The sequence below is a fragment of the Megalobrama amblycephala genome, linkage group LG7, assembly GCF_018812025.1.
Source record: "Megalobrama amblycephala isolate DHTTF-2021 linkage group LG7, ASM1881202v1, whole genome shotgun sequence".
In the NCBI taxonomy this organism is placed as follows: domain Eukaryota; kingdom Metazoa; phylum Chordata; class Actinopteri; order Cypriniformes; family Xenocyprididae; genus Megalobrama; species Megalobrama amblycephala.
Window position 1 is genome coordinate 3,700,586 of NC_063050.1, and position 17,989 is coordinate 3,718,574.

Sequence of the window (17,989 nt, forward strand, 5' to 3'; positions counted from 1 at the left end):
AACTATTAACTACAACTTTTCACTCCTAATTACTGCTTATTAATAGTTAGTAAGGTAGTTGTTAGGTTTAGGTATTTAGTAGGATTAAGAATGTAGAATAAGGTCATGCAGAATAAGGCATTAGTATGTGCTTATTAAGTACTTATAAACAGGCAATAATCTATTAATATGCATGCTTATAAGCAACTAGTAAAAAGACCCTAAAATAAAGTGTTACCGAAATTTCTGATGAAATCTGAGAGATATATGACTTGTCCATGGACAGCAATTTAATCAACACTTTCAAGGTCCAGAAAGGTACTAAAGACTGCAGTGGTTCAACCTTGATGTTATGAAGCAACGAGAATACTTGTTGTGCACAAAAACAAAACTACAATAACGACTTTATTCAACAATATCTTCTCCTCTGTGTCATTCGCATATAATGTTTACATCCAGGTTCAAACTGTGAGGTGTGGAAAGCTTTGTGCAAATGATCACAATCATAAAATAATTCTGTGGTTTACTGTAAGGAAAAGTTTATAGTCAGACAGGTTCTGTGTGAAGAACAGGTGAAGCAGCTTCAAGGTCAAAGGGTTCATCATTTAACTTTAAAATATTGACAAACAAATATGACAACACTGCAATAACGATTTATAAAAAGTGCAGAAAGGAAGGAAAAAGTTGTTGCCGGTTCTCTTTTCTCAATCACAAGCTCGATCCAATCACAACATCCTCCTCGAAACAAGAGGACAATCTTCATCGCTGCATATTTAATTCTGCATTATCTTAATGTGTTGTTCAATAAAACCACCTACATATATTACACCTCAAGAATATAAGCTGTTTAAATTTAATAAATCAAATTAACTTATTACTCTTTTTTTGGTCAAATGGAAATATTTAATACTTTCTAGAGCCAAAATAAGATGCTCTGTTTGTAATTCTAATACATATAATGCAGTTTTGTGAAGTTGACTATCAACACTGTTGCCAGTGATTTACTGTAATCTACAGTATGTTACTGTAAAGATAGCATGCACTAAATTAAAACTCGATTTAACTAATTTCATTTGCAGAAACTGACTGCCTCAAATTGTCCCAATGCCATTTAAATTTATAAACTAATATTTATAATATGATAATAATGTGATATGTGATAAATGTATATGAAGTTAATGATGGACACCTGAATCCCTGAAAAGAGGAGAATGGAAAAAAAAAAAAAAGCAGAAACACAAGAACTACAACTCGTCACTGTCTGTGGTTGGTTGGAAAGAGTGAGGACTCAAAGATGCAGATGGTGGGCTTTTATTAAGAAATAAAACAAAAACACAAACCAAATCTACCCCAAGGGGGAACACATAACAAACAGCAAGACTTGACTCTTGACTTGACTGAGGAAACACACAGGAGAACATCCAAAGTACGGCAACGAACCAACACAGGCAAACACAAGGAGAATAAGTAGGGAACAAACAAGGGCAGGTAACGAGGTGGGGCAAATTAACCAATGAACAGATAACAAGATGGATGGGGTCCAGACAATAGAAAGGTGAGCACATGACACAAGGAAACACAAGACAAGCCATCTGCTCACACCAAACATAAACACACATGTTACAAGAAACAAAGACAAGAGAATACGGGAGTGTCAGAGCGCTGTCACAAAACCAAGAATACACTAGAACAGAACAACTGTCTTCCAGCCATTACACATTATTACACTTGTTATTGACCAGTTTAACTTGATTTCTACAGAAGATCTTATTGAGTATTAACAGAAGTTTAGATGTTGGTTGACGTTTTATTGAAAAATGTTTGGTTTGATGTCACCATTGTGGAGATCAGTGTTTGCTTTAGTTGAGCTCGTAACCCTTGACTTTTTATACATCAGTTTTTTTTTCTTCCTCTGGCTGCTGCTTTTTTGCAAACCACATTTGTTATGGAAAATAAGATGGTCATTGAATGCTGATAGTTATGTGTTGATAATATAACCATCACAGTCTCTTAAGTTGCTGATCTCATACTGTGTTTAGTCCCTTGTGTTACATTATTAAGAGACTTAAATTTGACATTATCACCACTGTAAAACTACAGTGAGTTCAAAAAATAATCAGTTGCAATGAAGGATTTTTTAAACTCATAATGCAAAAACAAACAAACAAACAAACAAACAAACAAACAAACAAAAAAACAGCTACAGCCTCATAGAGACATATACCTCATATATATAACAATGGTGGCAATAAAAAAAGGACCATTCAGCAGCATAATTTATTCATGTTGCAGTGCATGCTGAGAGACACAGAAAGAGATCAGTGTGAGTCCAGATGATGCCAAAAACACCTGATCAACTTTATGTTGGCTTTTTCCTGCCATATCAATTTTTTTTTGTTTGTTTTATAAACACTCAGTTACAGCAGCCAGAGAAAACTAATGTTAAAGAGTCAAGAGCCCAACTAAAGCAGACACTGGTCAGAAACTTTATTATTTTCAATAAAACATCAACATCCATATCTGTTAAGGGTCAACAAGAACTTCTGTACATGTGTGAAAGAAATCATGTCAAACTTGTTTGTAAACTGGTTTGACACTCAGTGTGGCTGAAGTCAGTTGTAGTTCTTGTGTTTCTTCTCTTTTTTCTGGTCCTGTTTCTCTGTCCTTCAGTGATTCTGCTTATCAGGTGTTCATCAGTGTCTGAATTCACTCTCTTCTTTTCATTCACTCTGTCCAGTGGACTATATTAGTGAACTAATGTAGGGAATAGTGAATGAGGGTATAGGGTGTGATTTAGAACACAGCCTCTGAGTGTCGACTTTGAGCGATGTTAACTGTGTGTGTGTGTGTGTGTGTGTGTGTGTGTGTAAGCACACATTCATGAGAACAATGGAAACATTCAGTGTTTTACAGTTTTTCTCAGTCGCTTTGGTGCATTTCTCACATCACTATTTACATTTGCACAACAGTTAGTTCAATCTCCACAACATTTAGTCATTTGTGCACATCATAGTAGCAGTTTCTCATTCCTTCGAACAAATTGCAAATGCTTTTGGACATGCATCAATTGCTTTCATACAACTCTCTGCTATTTACAACATTATCATTTGCTTATGTCATGTCAGTCAAAATTAACTATACTTGTGAATGCTGAATAGTCATTCCATATAAAACTAATAGTCCTCATTTCATTGCTTGAGTCATTACATACAAAAATGTTGAACTAGTTGTCAAAATCTGTCAAGCTAATTTTACACATTTTTTAAAAATCTTTTTTTCCTGAAAATGTCTCTTAAATTGAACAATTTTTCTCAAGTGAATCTCAACTTTCACTGATGAGAAGGGGTGTGTGAAGCATTAGTTGCAACCAATGATAAGCCACTTCTCTACAATCACTGTCAGAGGTGAATCCCATAAACCCCCATTTTACAAGCATATACGAACCAAGCAGGATATAGTGTGTACCATTTCTACAATACTGTGACACAGAAATGGAAGGTCAGCCTCATGGAAGAGGGGTAAGGGTGCGGGGAAGAAGGGGAAGGGGACAAAACAGGTGAAGAGGAAGAAGAGGCCAATAGGCAGATCCCTGATGAAATCAGGGCTACAATTGTGGATCATGTTGTCAATCACGGCCTCACAATGGCTGAGGCTGGTCAAAGGGTGCAGCCAAATGTTGGGAGAACCACTGTAAATTCAATTATTCAAACATTTAGTTGGGAGAACAGGTGTGTATAAATGGACAGTAATTCAGCACTAAACAATCTGCACTGCACTACTGTCATCGTGTCATACATGAAGCTTGCAGTGGGACAAGAACTTGTCACTGTACATTTTACATTTAGACGTACAGCTTTACTGCATCACACATTTAGTGTATTGTAGTGTACAGTAGTGTCACAGTAAAGATTTGCCATATGTACTGCAGTATTGTTTACAGTTGTGCACAGCTCTACCCAAAGGGAGTTTATGTTTGTTGCAAATAAGGGTGTATTTTTTCTTTTGCACAATGCTGTGAACAAATTAGAATTGCAAAGAGCATATGCAGTAAAAATGTGAAACATACATATTCAGTGTCTTGTACTCAGTTACCTCACTAAATACAGTAATGTGTAACTTTACTGTATTTTTCAAATGGCTGTGCAAATAGTGCTGTCTTGAGCATTTTCAGGTAGTGTCACCAAGATCTGACTTTTTTGCATTGGAAAACATTGACAGAGTAAACTGTCATAATGAAAACATGACAAAGCCATTTGACTATCTTGTTCATAAACAATGGTGTCAGGACTTTTCATCTTGATGACACTGACACTTTCATTGACATGAATACTTGCTTTTGAGGAATGACCTATCCATTTTGAGCAAGTGACACGCTTTTGCAGGTTATCAACTAGGTTTTGCAGTTTGTACTAATTGTTTTGAGAACTGCATTAACTGTTGTGCAAATGTAAATAGTGATGTGAGAAATGCACCAAAGCGACTGAGAAAAACTGTAATACAAGTTAATCCAGTAAATCTGGTTCTTCAGTTTAATGCAGGAACAGATGAGCAAATCTGTGCTTATATATTTGCATTCATATGTAACAGGTATGGAAATTATTCTACATGTTTCGTACATAGAATTACACAAAAGTGTTCAAATGTATACCTGAAGTGACGGTTAGTATGTGTGCATCTTCCCTTTAATTTCCTGACTGCAGTGTGTCAATCTTAACTATCCTAATGCAAAGAAAATGTATTTCCCTATATATGAATGATCAATATATTAAATGATATAATAGTGTATTTGAAAACATATAGAATAATATAATGTATATATATTTAAAAAAAAAAAAAAAATCCTCATGCAGAATAGTTAGTTAACAAAAGCACAAGCACACCTACATGTACTAAAGTATTTAACAAAGAGATAATATAATTAATACAAGACTATAATTAGAGTATTTATAGTCTTAATAGTCTTTTGGCCAATCATCTAAATTTCTGTATTTTCTATATTACTGTTTTAATGAATGTTACTGTTGGAATTAGGTTGTTTGATAACACTTTACATTAAGGTTTCCTTTGTAAAGGGTTTATAAATGTGTTTGTTAATGAGTAATAAGTCATTTAAAATGCATTACAAATCATTAATAATGCAGTTATAACTGCATGAATAAAAAGGGTGACTTTAATGCAATACCTCCCAAATAGTGAGACGTTTTTAACTCAAATTACTCACTTTCACAGGTTATTAATGTTTATAACTCATGAATAAATGGTTCACAGGTTTCCACTTTACATTAAAATTCACAGGTAACTAATACTGGAATTAAATTTTTCATTATTAATATCTCATCAAGTCAATCTTATGTTTTATTTTGAAAATATATTTGGAATTTCATCTTAAAAAACAATAAATCAGTTTTTATACACTGCTGTGGATAGACATCATGACCTTTTTGGAGAGAATCATGGGTAAGACAGAAACTTCTGGTAAGCAACATAAGAAAAGTGGCAGTCATGAGATATTAATAAGAAAAGCACAAATACAAAACTTTTCAGTCTAATTATGATAGTCAATTTTTGCTGCATCATGAAATAAACCAGAAATCTGGTTTTGAGTTAAATAAGTGTGAATAAATACATTTATTAAGCATTTATAACATGTGAGTTAAAAACGGCTCATTTGGCAGGTATTGCATTAAAGTCGCCCTTTTTATTCATGCAGTTATAACTGCTTATTAATGATTTATAATGCATTTGTAAATGACTTATATGACTGAAATATTTACTTTGAATGTTGCGATCCTATCAGACTTATGATAGCAACCTGATTGTAACAAAGAACTGTTTGCCAGAGGAGAACTGGCCCCCCGACTAAGCCTGGTTTCTCCCAAGGTTTTTTTCTCCATTTTAACAACTATTTGCCACTTGTTTGCCACCTGATGTCACCTGATGGAGTTTGGGTTCCTTGCCGCTGTCGCCTTTGGCTTGCTTAGTTGGGGACACTTGACATTTGATATTCAATAGTATTCTTGACATTTATTCAACAGTGCTTCTGATCTGCCTGCATTGACACTATTCTTTAAGAGCTGCTGTGCAGCCAAATTATGTACCAGCTATCAATGTAAAGCTGCTTTGACACAATCTGCATTATAAAAAGCGCTATATAAATAAAGGTGACTTGACTTGACTTGACTTGACTTATTACTCATTAACAAACACCTTTATAAACCCTTTACAAAGGGAACCTTAATGTGAAGTGTTATCGGTTGTTTTTTTAGAGCAAGGTTTTACAGTGTATTAGAGATTATTATTTTACAAAAAACTACTGTTAGTCAGAAATTCACAGTGAAATTAATGCATGCTGGGCCATTTTCTTACAAATTATTGTTAATCAACAGAATGATGCTGACATCACAGTAATTCATTGCTCTTGTTTTACTGTGAATTAACATGATAAAGTTGTCTTTATCCATGCCACTGAAATTACAGCATCGTTCAGTATTGTAATTGTTTTGAAGTCACTGTAATGAAATCAGTATTTCATTTGCTTTTGAGCTTGGAGCTTGTATATTCAAATTTCTGTTCCAGCCAAATTAGAAGTGTGACAAATAAAAACATCTGTTAAAACAACAACAACCTAGAATATAAAATAAGATAACTGGCTGATATAAAGTCAAATTATACAGTTGTTATTGTTAATTCAGCATAAAGATTAACCAATATCTTGTGTCAAATTCATAATTGTTTGTAGATGGATATTTCACAATAGTGAAGCAGCTGCTGAGATTTATCTTTGAAAGGTGTGACATCATCTTGCCATACAAGATTTTTTTTTTCTTCCATCACCTCATGATGCGCAGACATCAATACTGGACAAACAAAACACAATAATGGTGACACTCAACAATTAATAATAATAATAAAAGATCAAATCTGAACATTACGAAATAAACTAACAACACAAACTGTTAAAATAACCAAAAATAAGTTAAACAGCACAGATAAAATCAACAAGAATCACCATAAAACCAATTTTTTTTTAGTACACTATTAAAAACTTAGTTGGCAGTAAAGTACTGAAGATTTTACAAGAAATGTCCAAGAATGCAGTTAAGTCCTACTGCAATTATTCATTTCGATGTAATTTCACACTAAATTTGTGTACAACAATCTGAGTCAGCTTGATTTTAACAATTAATTAAGGAATTCACTTTGAAGACGAGCAGTAGTGGTGTGTGTGATCTAATTTGTTGAGCTGTTTCTGATTTGTAAAATTAATACTCAATACAGCATTACAGTAACAATGTAAAATAGATTACAGTAAATTTCAGTCACATACAAGCAAACATCAATTCACCTTTATTTTACAGAAACGGCTGTAGCAACAGATCATTTTACAGTAGTGTTTTTACAATTGTAGTTGATGATTTACAGTACTCTTGTTACTGGCAATGAGTAAGTTACTGTAAATTTTACAGTACATGGTTTAATGTATGTGGATTATTTATGACATGCTCCGTATTTCTCTTTATTATTATTTGATCAACAATGTAGTGAACGGCACATTCTAGGGCCCAGTTTATGGCCGGGCCCCTCTCTGTCCGTAACAGTGGACAAAGGTTTGCTACATTTTGATTGGATCTTGGTGGCCTAACACAAACAAACTGTCCAACGCCATCAGATAAAGGTGTAAGGACAACATCCAGACCTCTCTTAGAGGGCAAGAAGAAGACCTCTTGTACCAAGCCTGAGAAGGACAGGACTTCTCATTGGTCCACAGGCAGTTTCAGCCCTTCACCCATCTAGAGACTACTTTTCTAAGGTTGGCCACAGACCCGCCATAAAAATTCCTCTGGACCTTAGCAGTAATGGGTGAAACAAAGAGAGATCACAAAGATCCATCCAAATCCATTCAAAACTATGTTTGAAAACCTTAGAACTGATGCAAACCACACATCCATTTCATACTTATTCACGGAAATAAGTATTCTCAGTGACAGCTATTTGTAGTGCAACATCTGATACAAATCCAGCTGTTAATGTACAATTGAATGACAGTTCAATCTCTTTTCCATCATGTTTAGTCTCTATTTGTTTAGAATATTGCCAAAGGTATTCTGGTGGTGGTTTGGAAAGTGAGAAATGCATTAGTAAACTTTAAAGACACTGTAAAGACTTCCAACTTTGTGCTTTATGCAAATGAGTTCCACAGGGGAGAGAAGGGTGGGCCACACTGTGTGTGTCCCCTCTGATGCCAGCAGCCAATCACAGCACTCGAATGGAGAAGCGCCGAAATGCAATCTCCTCCTCATCAGAAAGGGATAAAGGTACCCTTTAAACAGACACTCCTTGTTCTGAGTCCCGGCTTGCAAAGCTGAGACACAACAGATACACCATTCTGAGTCTCCCATCAGGTGAGACATTAACAGATATACTGGGGACAACACGCCACTCAAATATTCACATGAGACAGATTCAAAATTAATCATTAGACCTATATATCATATAGAGTTATGATAGCTATTGTTCTTGACAGAGAACTTGAGTTCAACACCATTAAGCTGGGGTCGTAATAGTTCCTAGCATTCATGGCCATAATTGTTTATGATTTTAATAATCTCACATGAATAACCTATTGTCCTAGTTTTACTGTTCAGTCCAGAATGTTGCTATGGTTACCGCCATGTCAATCATAATTTCAGGAGTGACTCTGTTCACACACAGAGCGATCAGTCCAGTCCCGGATATAGTGTGTATAATGTGATGGTTGAATTAAACATTATTGATGGCTTATATAAAATGAATAATTAAAGGTCTGTTAATAGAAACCTGTTGTAATGAGTGCTGAATTACAGCAGAGGGCAGCAAAACATCATACTGTTCTATCCATAGAAGCATATACATAGATGCCTCATTAGCAGCTGTTTCCATGGGCCTCTATAAGTAAACCGTCCACCATTTTGCAACAGTCAAAACTGGTCACTCGAGAGCGAGAACGTCTGCAACCGTACACACATGAATATCTTCATCTGTAATAAACTTCAGTAGATGATTTCACTAAACTAACACATCAAGACACAGACATCAGCTAACACAACACTAAAAAGTTACCATAGTTTAAAACACTGTAATATTGAGTTAATACATATAAAACACAAACCAACACATTTTCACCTGTTAAATCGCAGGTGTTTTGCATCATTGATTCTTATGTGAGTGACCACATGTTGACTGTGGGTCGAATGTGGCATCTACATATGCATATCTATGGTCCTATCCAGCTTATTACAATGTAAGAGCGGCTCGGACATTTCTTCCAGTCTCATGAGCTTCTAGTTATTTTAACTCTACAAAAACTCTTTATGCTGCTTGATATTGCAAACATTTTAATCTTATGAACACATTGGTGTGTAGCACACATAGTTTTAGCATTTACTGCACTTTGTTATTCTTCTAGTTATTTATAATAGCAGCTAATGTCTATCGTATGCTTCGCACATTCAAAGAAAATGCCTTATCGCGTCACAAAATAAGGTGGACATGAGTGAAAGGGAGATAAGTTTATCTATCTATATGCACTTATCTATCTATATGCCCTCAATGTGTGTCAAGAGAAAATAGTTGCAAGAGTTTGTGGGTTTTGATTTCCTCTGAAAGCAGAAGTGAAATAATATGTGGTCCACAAATAGATTGTAATAAATTAAATGCAAATGACAAACATTGGTTTCACTTTGACAAGGCCCAAGTCTAGTCCGTGACTACAATGCATGTTTGAGCTGTTTTCAATGAAAGCAACTTGCATGGACATCTCTTAAAACATGTCAGTGCCATTGTTTTGTCTCAAGATGAACACTGGTGATGTTTTTTTTTCTAAGGTATGTTTATAAAAGCTACTGAAATGCCCCAATTGAACTAAGTAAAGCGTAATCCATGGCTTAGTCTATAATCCCTGTCTGTGAAACCATCAAAGCCTGATCACAGGGTTCATCTCTATCAATTTAGGCCTTTCACAACATCCAATGCACATAAGTCTCACAGTGAGTCTATCTGCTCTCTTACTGGAAATGTTGGCATGTTTTAAGATGACTGACATCTAATAAAACTCTTCATTCATGTCAGTTTTTCTGTGATTTTTATGATGAATGCAGGATGAAGCTTTTGCATTCTTCAGTCACTCATTATGCGTATGCTGTTATATTAATATACAGATGTGTCATCTGACATGTTTCTCTGCATGTCTTTCACACACATCTCAACGCTTTCCGCCCTGTTAGCTGTGCAGTTGGGTGGAACTGTTAAAGAGAATAAGGAAGAAGAGACGTGAGAAAGACCGATGTAGGGTGTGTGTACTTCTGATGATAGAGACTTAAATCGCATTCAAGGAACATTTGATCAGTTCTCTGGATATCTGTGTGACTGAAGTCAGTCTGGAATGAGGGCTGCCATCATCATCTTCATCTTCATCACTCTCTGCCTGATCTCAGGTCAGTTCTTTACTGGTCATTCTGGGTCAAATAATACATTATATGATCTAGATTGATGAAATATAATAACCCAGAGCAAATGAACTTGTGTTTGGCAGGTCAGGTACTTTGTTTCATGTTGATTGGATGCGCTGGAGGGAGTTTGATGTTCAAGTGCATGATCTCAAACCAGAGAGAGACTAATGAACAGCATAAAGGAAAAGTGGGCATCAGTACTGAGATTCAGCATCGTTGGGATTATAACGGGAGATTCACTCTGTATGATGATGAAAACAGCAGATTCTTCACAGTGTTTATCAGGAACCTCAGCAGAGAGGATCATGGGAAATATACATGTGGAAACAATCAGAAATGGAGTCATGATTTTGACTTAAAGGTGAACAACGGTACGTGTCATACTTTATAACTTACTACAGCAATTATCTTTATTACTATTAATGGAGCGCTGCAGAACATTGAGTAAAAATGAACAAAAATGAATTACTGAGCACATTAATCAATGTTTAAAACAGTTTCCATGCCTCACCCTGATTCACAACGGTCAGCTTATTATAATTCATAATTTGAGCTGTTGGGCTGGATTATGCGGGGGAAATGTCAGTTTTATATCATTCATCTTTGCATGTTCATGTTCAACAAGTCCCAGCTACTACAGTATATGCAACTTATTTGTTATCGATGACATTTTTCTGAATATATGCCTTGTAGGACTCATGTTTTTCTGTCTTGATGTAGAATGACAGATCTGTTCTGATCACTGGCATCCATAAATATACCTAAAAGAAATAAATAAATAATAAAAAAATTCTGCAATTGTATGTGTCAAACAGAGATGGCGCTAGAGAAGACATAATTCCATAATGCACCTTCAATCATACTAATAATATTTTAGATTTCAGTGCGTCACAAGTTTATGTTGTATCATTTTCAGAGTCTGGCTGTGGGACGTCTGTTATCCTGGACAAGTATGTTGGACAAACGATCACTTTCCACTGTGAATATGATAAGTTTAAATCACACACCAAAGTCTTCTACAGACTGAAAGAGGGTCCTGTCCATGTGCTGAACAGCTCACAATCATCACAATCATCTGAGGAGAAGATCATTCTGTCTGACAGTCGTAAAGATCATTTTAATGTGACCATTAGAAACATTTCTGCAGACGACGGAGGAGTTTATTTATGTGGAGTGGAGAGAGACGGATCAGATGATCAACCTTCAGAAACATCAATTACTCACATAACCTTCATTAAAGAGATTCAGCTGAATGTTTATGGTGAGTTTAGTTTATTTTTTATTACATAATTTTTACAGCTCTAAATAAAAAATGTAAGTTCCTCCTGACTTTTAACAATACAATAAATCAGGAAATAAATCTAATTTTGCAGGTGGAATCGCTTCTGTCCAGGTTCAGGCCTACTCCAGTAAATCAGTCTTCATCACGTGTAAATTTCCACAAGAGTTCAGAAGAAACAAGAAATTCATCCAGAAAGATTCATCACAGAAGATTATTGTTGATGAACAGAATCAATGGGTCCAACATGGTAAAGTTCACATATATGATGATTCCAGTGAAGGACTTCTGAAGGTTTTTATCAGTGATTTAACGGCGGCTGATGAAGGAACGTACAGGTGTGGAGTGAATATCGCTGATGATGGTCTGTTCACTGACGTCAAACTGACAGTAAATCAAGGTAAAGAGATTCTGTCAGGAGCTTCATCGGACACTTTCTAGCAGTTGTATTACTAGATACTTTTGATATTTGATATTATATATTTTTCATTGTTTGTGTGTATAGTTGATCATTTTCGTGCATCAAGTAAAGCATCTGCTGTTATTGGTGAAAGTGTGAAACTCACCTGCGATTTCCCTGAGAAACACGGCGAGACCTTCAAACACATCTGCAGAGAGAACGAGCAGAAGATATGTGAGAGCATCAGTTCATCAGAGCAGAAACGCTTTGAGTTTTCTGTCAGTTCAGCAGGAGTTTTTACAGCGATCATCAGTAATGTGAGCGAGAGAGATGCTGGAGTTTACTGGTGTGGAGCAGAAACCAGAGACACACATCTGACTTCTGTCTCTCTCACCAATCAACATCACCTCACTGTGACCAGTACGTACAGTCACCATAAACCAGATAACATGTGCATTCATTGCAGGATATAAACACTTTCATTCTCTTTGACTATTAGTGCCTCCAGTGGTCGGACGTGAAGGAGATTCATCAGAGATCAAATGCCCTTATAATGCAAAACATTCAAGTGAAGTAAAGCATCTTTGCAAAGGAAAGTGTTTCACTGAAGATGCTCAAAATATCATTCGATCAGATGAAGCTAATAAACCAAAGATTTCAGCAAAGGATGATCCTGAACTCAATCTCTTCACTGTGACCTTGAGTGAGCTGAGAGCAGAGGATGCTGGGATATACTGGTGTGCAGTGAGAGATGAGTTTAATCTTCACACTGATCTCATGATCGTCATGAAAGATGGTGAGGGTGTTTCTGGAGAAAATCTCAATGTTTCTGATCATTCTGTTCTCATACTCATATTTTCTCTCTTCAGCGGTCACTCGTGAAGCATCTGTCGGAGGATCAGTGTCCATCAGCTGTCAGTTCTTCAGGAATCACACGAGTCTCCAGAGGTCGTTTTGCAGAGGAGATCAGCCGAACATCTGTGTGCGATATGGAGTTCGTGTTTCATCAAATACGAGAACAAATGGGCGATTCTCTCTGACTGACGAAACCTCAGCTGGAGTCTTTACTGTGAACATCACCGATCTGACAGAAGAGGATTCTGGGAAATACTGGTGCGCAGAGGAGAGTTCTGGGTCATTCGTATTCACTGAAGTTCATCTACGTGTGATCAGAGGTAAAATACTCTTTCATTAAAAGGATTGTTCACCAAGAAATTAAAATTAGCTTTCTTCAAATTAACACAAAAGAAGATATTTTGAGAAAAGTGTTGTTTCGTTCATGCAGTCAAAGTCGGGGTCTAGTGGTGGACTGGCCGTCTGGAGCACCAGGAGTTTTCCCAGTGGGCCGCTGTACAGTGTGGGCCGCCCATTGCTATATAAATATAAAGGCGGAAATATAGTTAATTTACATAGCATAATACACAGCCCAATTGATTAAAAAACATCTAATTTAGCGTGCTCAGACTCAATGCAGCAGTTTAAAACCACTCATCAATTTCAAAATATTTAAAATAACCAATCAAATCGAAGGCGGCGGGATTTACTGTTCACAGAAGCTGAGCTGCGAGCCGATTTTTAACGCTAGGAGAATGCAAGATGAGGTAAAAATATAAGCAACTGAACATGATGAGACAATACAGCATAAAAAATAGATAAAAAAATGTTAAATGACAGACATTAATTTCCAGGGATGCAAACAACTACTGACTTTTTTCAAATTTCTCATTTTTAATGCCATTTACGCTATGTGTCACACAATGTACAAAGAAACATTAACATAGCAGTTTTCAGCATGTCAGACAGAAGATAAGTGTGAATGTTTGTATATCTCTGTCCATCTTCTGTAATTTCACTCGTCTAAGAAAATTATTCATAAAACTCTAAAATATCGTTCTCAAATTTGTACTATAACAGATAAAAAGTGACAACTTTCACTTTCAAGCCCCGTGATTAGAAAAGTGTCACATATAACCAGGAGCGGTTTCTTCATTAGGGCGATCGGGCGACGCACCACCAAAGTGAGAAACACAGAGTTACGCTAGCTGTCACTGCTCTAGACTGTTTGTTCTGCCTCTGGATATAGGCTATAGTCCACTCAGTGTCAAGTCACGTTCTGTGGAGTACCGCCGCTTTTTAGGTGATTTCACTCTAGCCGAGAATCTCCCAGAGTTCTTACTAGAACTAGGAAGTATGACCATATTAGCCCAGTTCTGTCGTCACTGCATTGGCTTCCTGTCCCACATGGAAAGAACCTATATGTACATATATGCTGCATATATGTGTATATATGCCACATATAGGCAAATTTGAGGTGCATATATGTGCATATACAGGAAATATAGGTCTCCTGTATTGCTTCTTCATATCCATATATATGTGTGCATATATGTGTACATATATGTGTGCATATATGTACATATATGTACATATAATATAGGAAAACGGCCAATTTTATATATGTCACATATATGTAAAACCTATATCAAACCTATATTGAAACATATATGTTTATATAGGTTTTTTCCATGTGGGGTTAAACATCGTATAGATTTTAAAATCTTGCTAATTACTTACAAAGCACTAAATGGTTTAGCTCCCCACCTGAGCGAGCTCTTAATGCATTATAATCCTTCACGTTTATTGCGATCTCAGAATTCAGGCCAGCTGATAATATCTAGAATATCAAAATCAACCGCAGGTGGTAGATCCTTCTCCTATTTGGCACCTAAACTCTGGAACAATCTTCCTATCACTGTTCCATTATCTACTATCATGTAGATTGTTAGGCTGCATAAATTAGGTCAGCCAAAACCGGGAACACTTCCTATAACACCAGATGTACTCGTTACATCAGAAGAAGAATGGAGTCTACACTAATATTAGTCTCTTTCTGTTTATCCCGAGGTTTACCGTAGTCTGCCAGATCCAGGCCATGTCCAGATGGACCAGACATGATGATAACACAGCCCTGACATTTCAACTAAACTATCCCCTGCGAAGGCCTATTTCCCTTTCCTGTCTATGTATAGATAAAACGTTCTCAAAATTATTCCAGTTTGCATAGATCCGCAGACACAACAAATTTTTTTCTGTACTATGCGGACCAGACAAGTAATTTGGCGATGTCACTTTGTAAAAAAGACCAAGCTTCTGCGCACAGAAGCGGCCCCTAAGTTAATAATTAAAAGTTCTTACCATGTAAGTGATTCAATCAAAACCTACTTTAGCTCGATAATAATATTTTCTTACAGCTGCTGAAAAGCCAAAATAATTTCTGTCCATTATTTTCCTGTTGTCACTGTGAAGCTGCTCTGAAAAAATCTGTATATAGCGTATCACGTTTTCCCACAAAAATATGAAGCAGCACAACAGTTTTTAACATTGATAATAATCATAAATGTTTCTTGAGCAGCAAATCATCACATTAGATTGATTTCTGAAGGATCATGTGACACTGAAGACTGGAGTAATATGCTAATATGAATGAATTTTCCATATTAATGTTTTAGGGTTAAAGGAAATGACTGTATAGTGATCTGGCAGAAAATTACAGGATCTTTTCCAGTTTTCTATAGTGTGATTATTTTTGGATGTACTGTCTCTTTAAAGCAGCATGCTGTGGTAAAGTCTGATGAACGGTCATGTTCACACCAGCTGAAAACCACATGCAACAGGAAGCACTGAAAACCCTTGTGTTCAAGAAACTTCTTTTGCCTTTTAGTTATTTAGTTCAGTAAGGTGCAGAAAGAAAATGTTTTTATTTACAGATGTGATTCATTTTACTGCATTGAATTAATGTTTTATAAACTGGAGGAATTTTTGTCATCTGACAAATCTGAAGGATTTGGTGAGATTCGGGCGAGCTTGTAGAGCCTCTGATTATCAACACAAGAATGACACAGTTTACAGTAAAAATGAATTTATTAACAAAAAGATATACAAGAGTAAAATATCACACTCACTAAATAGTATTAAGAAAAATGACTAAACTACAAAGAAAATTGAATCAATAATCAAGCAGAAATTACAAACTACTAAACAAATGGATATTAACATAATGAATGCCAAGTAGATGAGCAACGGATTGGATGAAGCAATGAATGGGTAAATATCAGTCTATGAGGGAGTCAATTGTGGTCTTTCTGGATGCTGGTATGAAATAGTAAATAAGCATTTACTCTGAATACAGATAACGTGTCTAATGTATCTGTATCTGTGTACGCTGACCCTAGATAAACAGTCTATACACAGATAACAATCTCATATAGCAACAACCTCATGCCAAGGCCTTTGGGAAAAGGTTTGTTTAGCTTATATTTACGTTTCACCTGGTTGGGTGATCAGTCCGGGAATGGGAAACGTTGTCCACTGGTATCCTTCTGTGTGCAGTGGGAGACTGGATTGCTTTCCAACCGCTGCAGAGCTGCACTGAGTGCTGGAGGTTTTTGTGTAATCCAGAGAACTGTAGGTCAGATGGTGTTCGATCCGCAGGATCTTCTGTAGGTTGGAGGTACTTGAGTTATGCAGGTCAAGAGTCAAAGACCTCGACAGAAGCAGTTGGGCTGCTTGAAGGTCCGTGCGGTGAAAGGTTTACTCGCAAGAGTCTCACCTTGGTCGTGCTTCCTTCGTCAGGTCAGAAACTCAGAACAAGGGTTTGTTCACTTGGGAAATCCTTTATTCCATCCAATTGGGGAGGGGATTACTAATCCCCGCCTTTCCTGATGTGGTGATGTGATTGGGTCGTAGCACCCCAGGTCCCATTTTTGGTGATTTCAAGCCAATATGTTTAGAAATTGTCTTTCTCTTGAGGCCTTTCTTTGTTCTTGCTGTGCTCTAGCCAGAATCGGTTTGGTGGCCCTGAGAGTCCATGATTGTTCACACATTAGTCTCAGGCATGGAGGGCTAGGGTGAATAAAGGCAACTCGTGATGAGATTATCCTGTGATCAATGGGCTGTTAATGTCGTCTTTCCTGCCCTCCACCTGATTACAATAGTCCTTTAGCTGTCGTTGAGGGTCCTATCACACCCTTTTGTCTGAAGCACAGTGAGACAAAAGGATTCTTGTTTTGAAGTGTGAACTTCTGTTGTGAAGCTCTGGTGCCATCATATTTGCTGTTCACTACAGAAACGATTGGTCTATGCAAGAAACTGAACATTATTTCGTCAGTACACAATAAACTTTTCTGTTTTCAGTATATCATTGTAAACATACCCCCTGTAAATAATAACAGAATTTGTTCCTCTAATTTGACCATCGGTGCTCTACGATTGTGTATTTTCAGAAACAACGAAATCTGACACTGAAAGAGAAACATCCCAGGAAATCTCTGGTAAGATCCAAAAGATCACTTGCTCTTTCTGAGATGAAGGTGATCTTTTGATATAAAGATGAGTGTCAGATATACAGCGTGTGTATGAATATTTGAAGAGTCAATTTGCAAAAACCGATAATGCCATTTAAAAAAAAAATGAACTGACTGCTGTGAACATTCTGAACCCTAAATACATTTTGTCAAAAAAGCCGGTATTGTCCCCTGTCATGGCATTGTTATCTGCTTTTGCCAAAATGCGACTGTTGGAATGATCTGCTTTTGCTAAGAAACAAACTAATATATATATATATAACATACTTTCAATTAACTTTAATTTTGTAAGCTACCTGTATTTTTTTGGAGTTATCATTACTTAATCAAAACAACCAGTATATCATTATACCCTCTGTAAATAATAAAAATAATTTATTCCTCTAATTTGACAATCGTGCTCTATGTTTGTGTTTTTTTTTTCAGAAATGACATTATCTGAAACTGAAAGAGAAACATCCCAGGATAAAGAAGAGTTTGG

At 36.4% G+C, this 17,989-nt stretch overlaps 1 protein-coding gene across 1 annotated transcript in view; it reads left to right on the forward strand.

The window, feature by feature from the left end:
* The first annotated feature begins 10,005 nt into the window (after positions 1–10,005).
* Positions 10,006–17,989, forward strand: part of LOC125271522 (polymeric immunoglobulin receptor-like) — a 50,915-nt gene continuing 42,931 nt past the window's right edge. The window contains exons 1-6 of the mRNA XM_048195559.1: positions 10,006–10,451; positions 10,550–10,837; positions 11,383–11,727; positions 11,840–11,995; positions 12,251–12,565; positions 12,645–12,941. Coding sequence (XP_048051516.1) covers positions 10,400–10,451; positions 10,550–10,837; positions 11,383–11,727; positions 11,840–11,995; positions 12,251–12,565; positions 12,645–12,941 — 1,453 coding nt within the window. The 5' untranslated portion in view covers positions 10,006–10,399. The remainder of the gene's footprint in view (positions 10,452–10,549; positions 10,838–11,382; positions 11,728–11,839; positions 11,996–12,250; positions 12,566–12,644; positions 12,942–17,989) is intronic.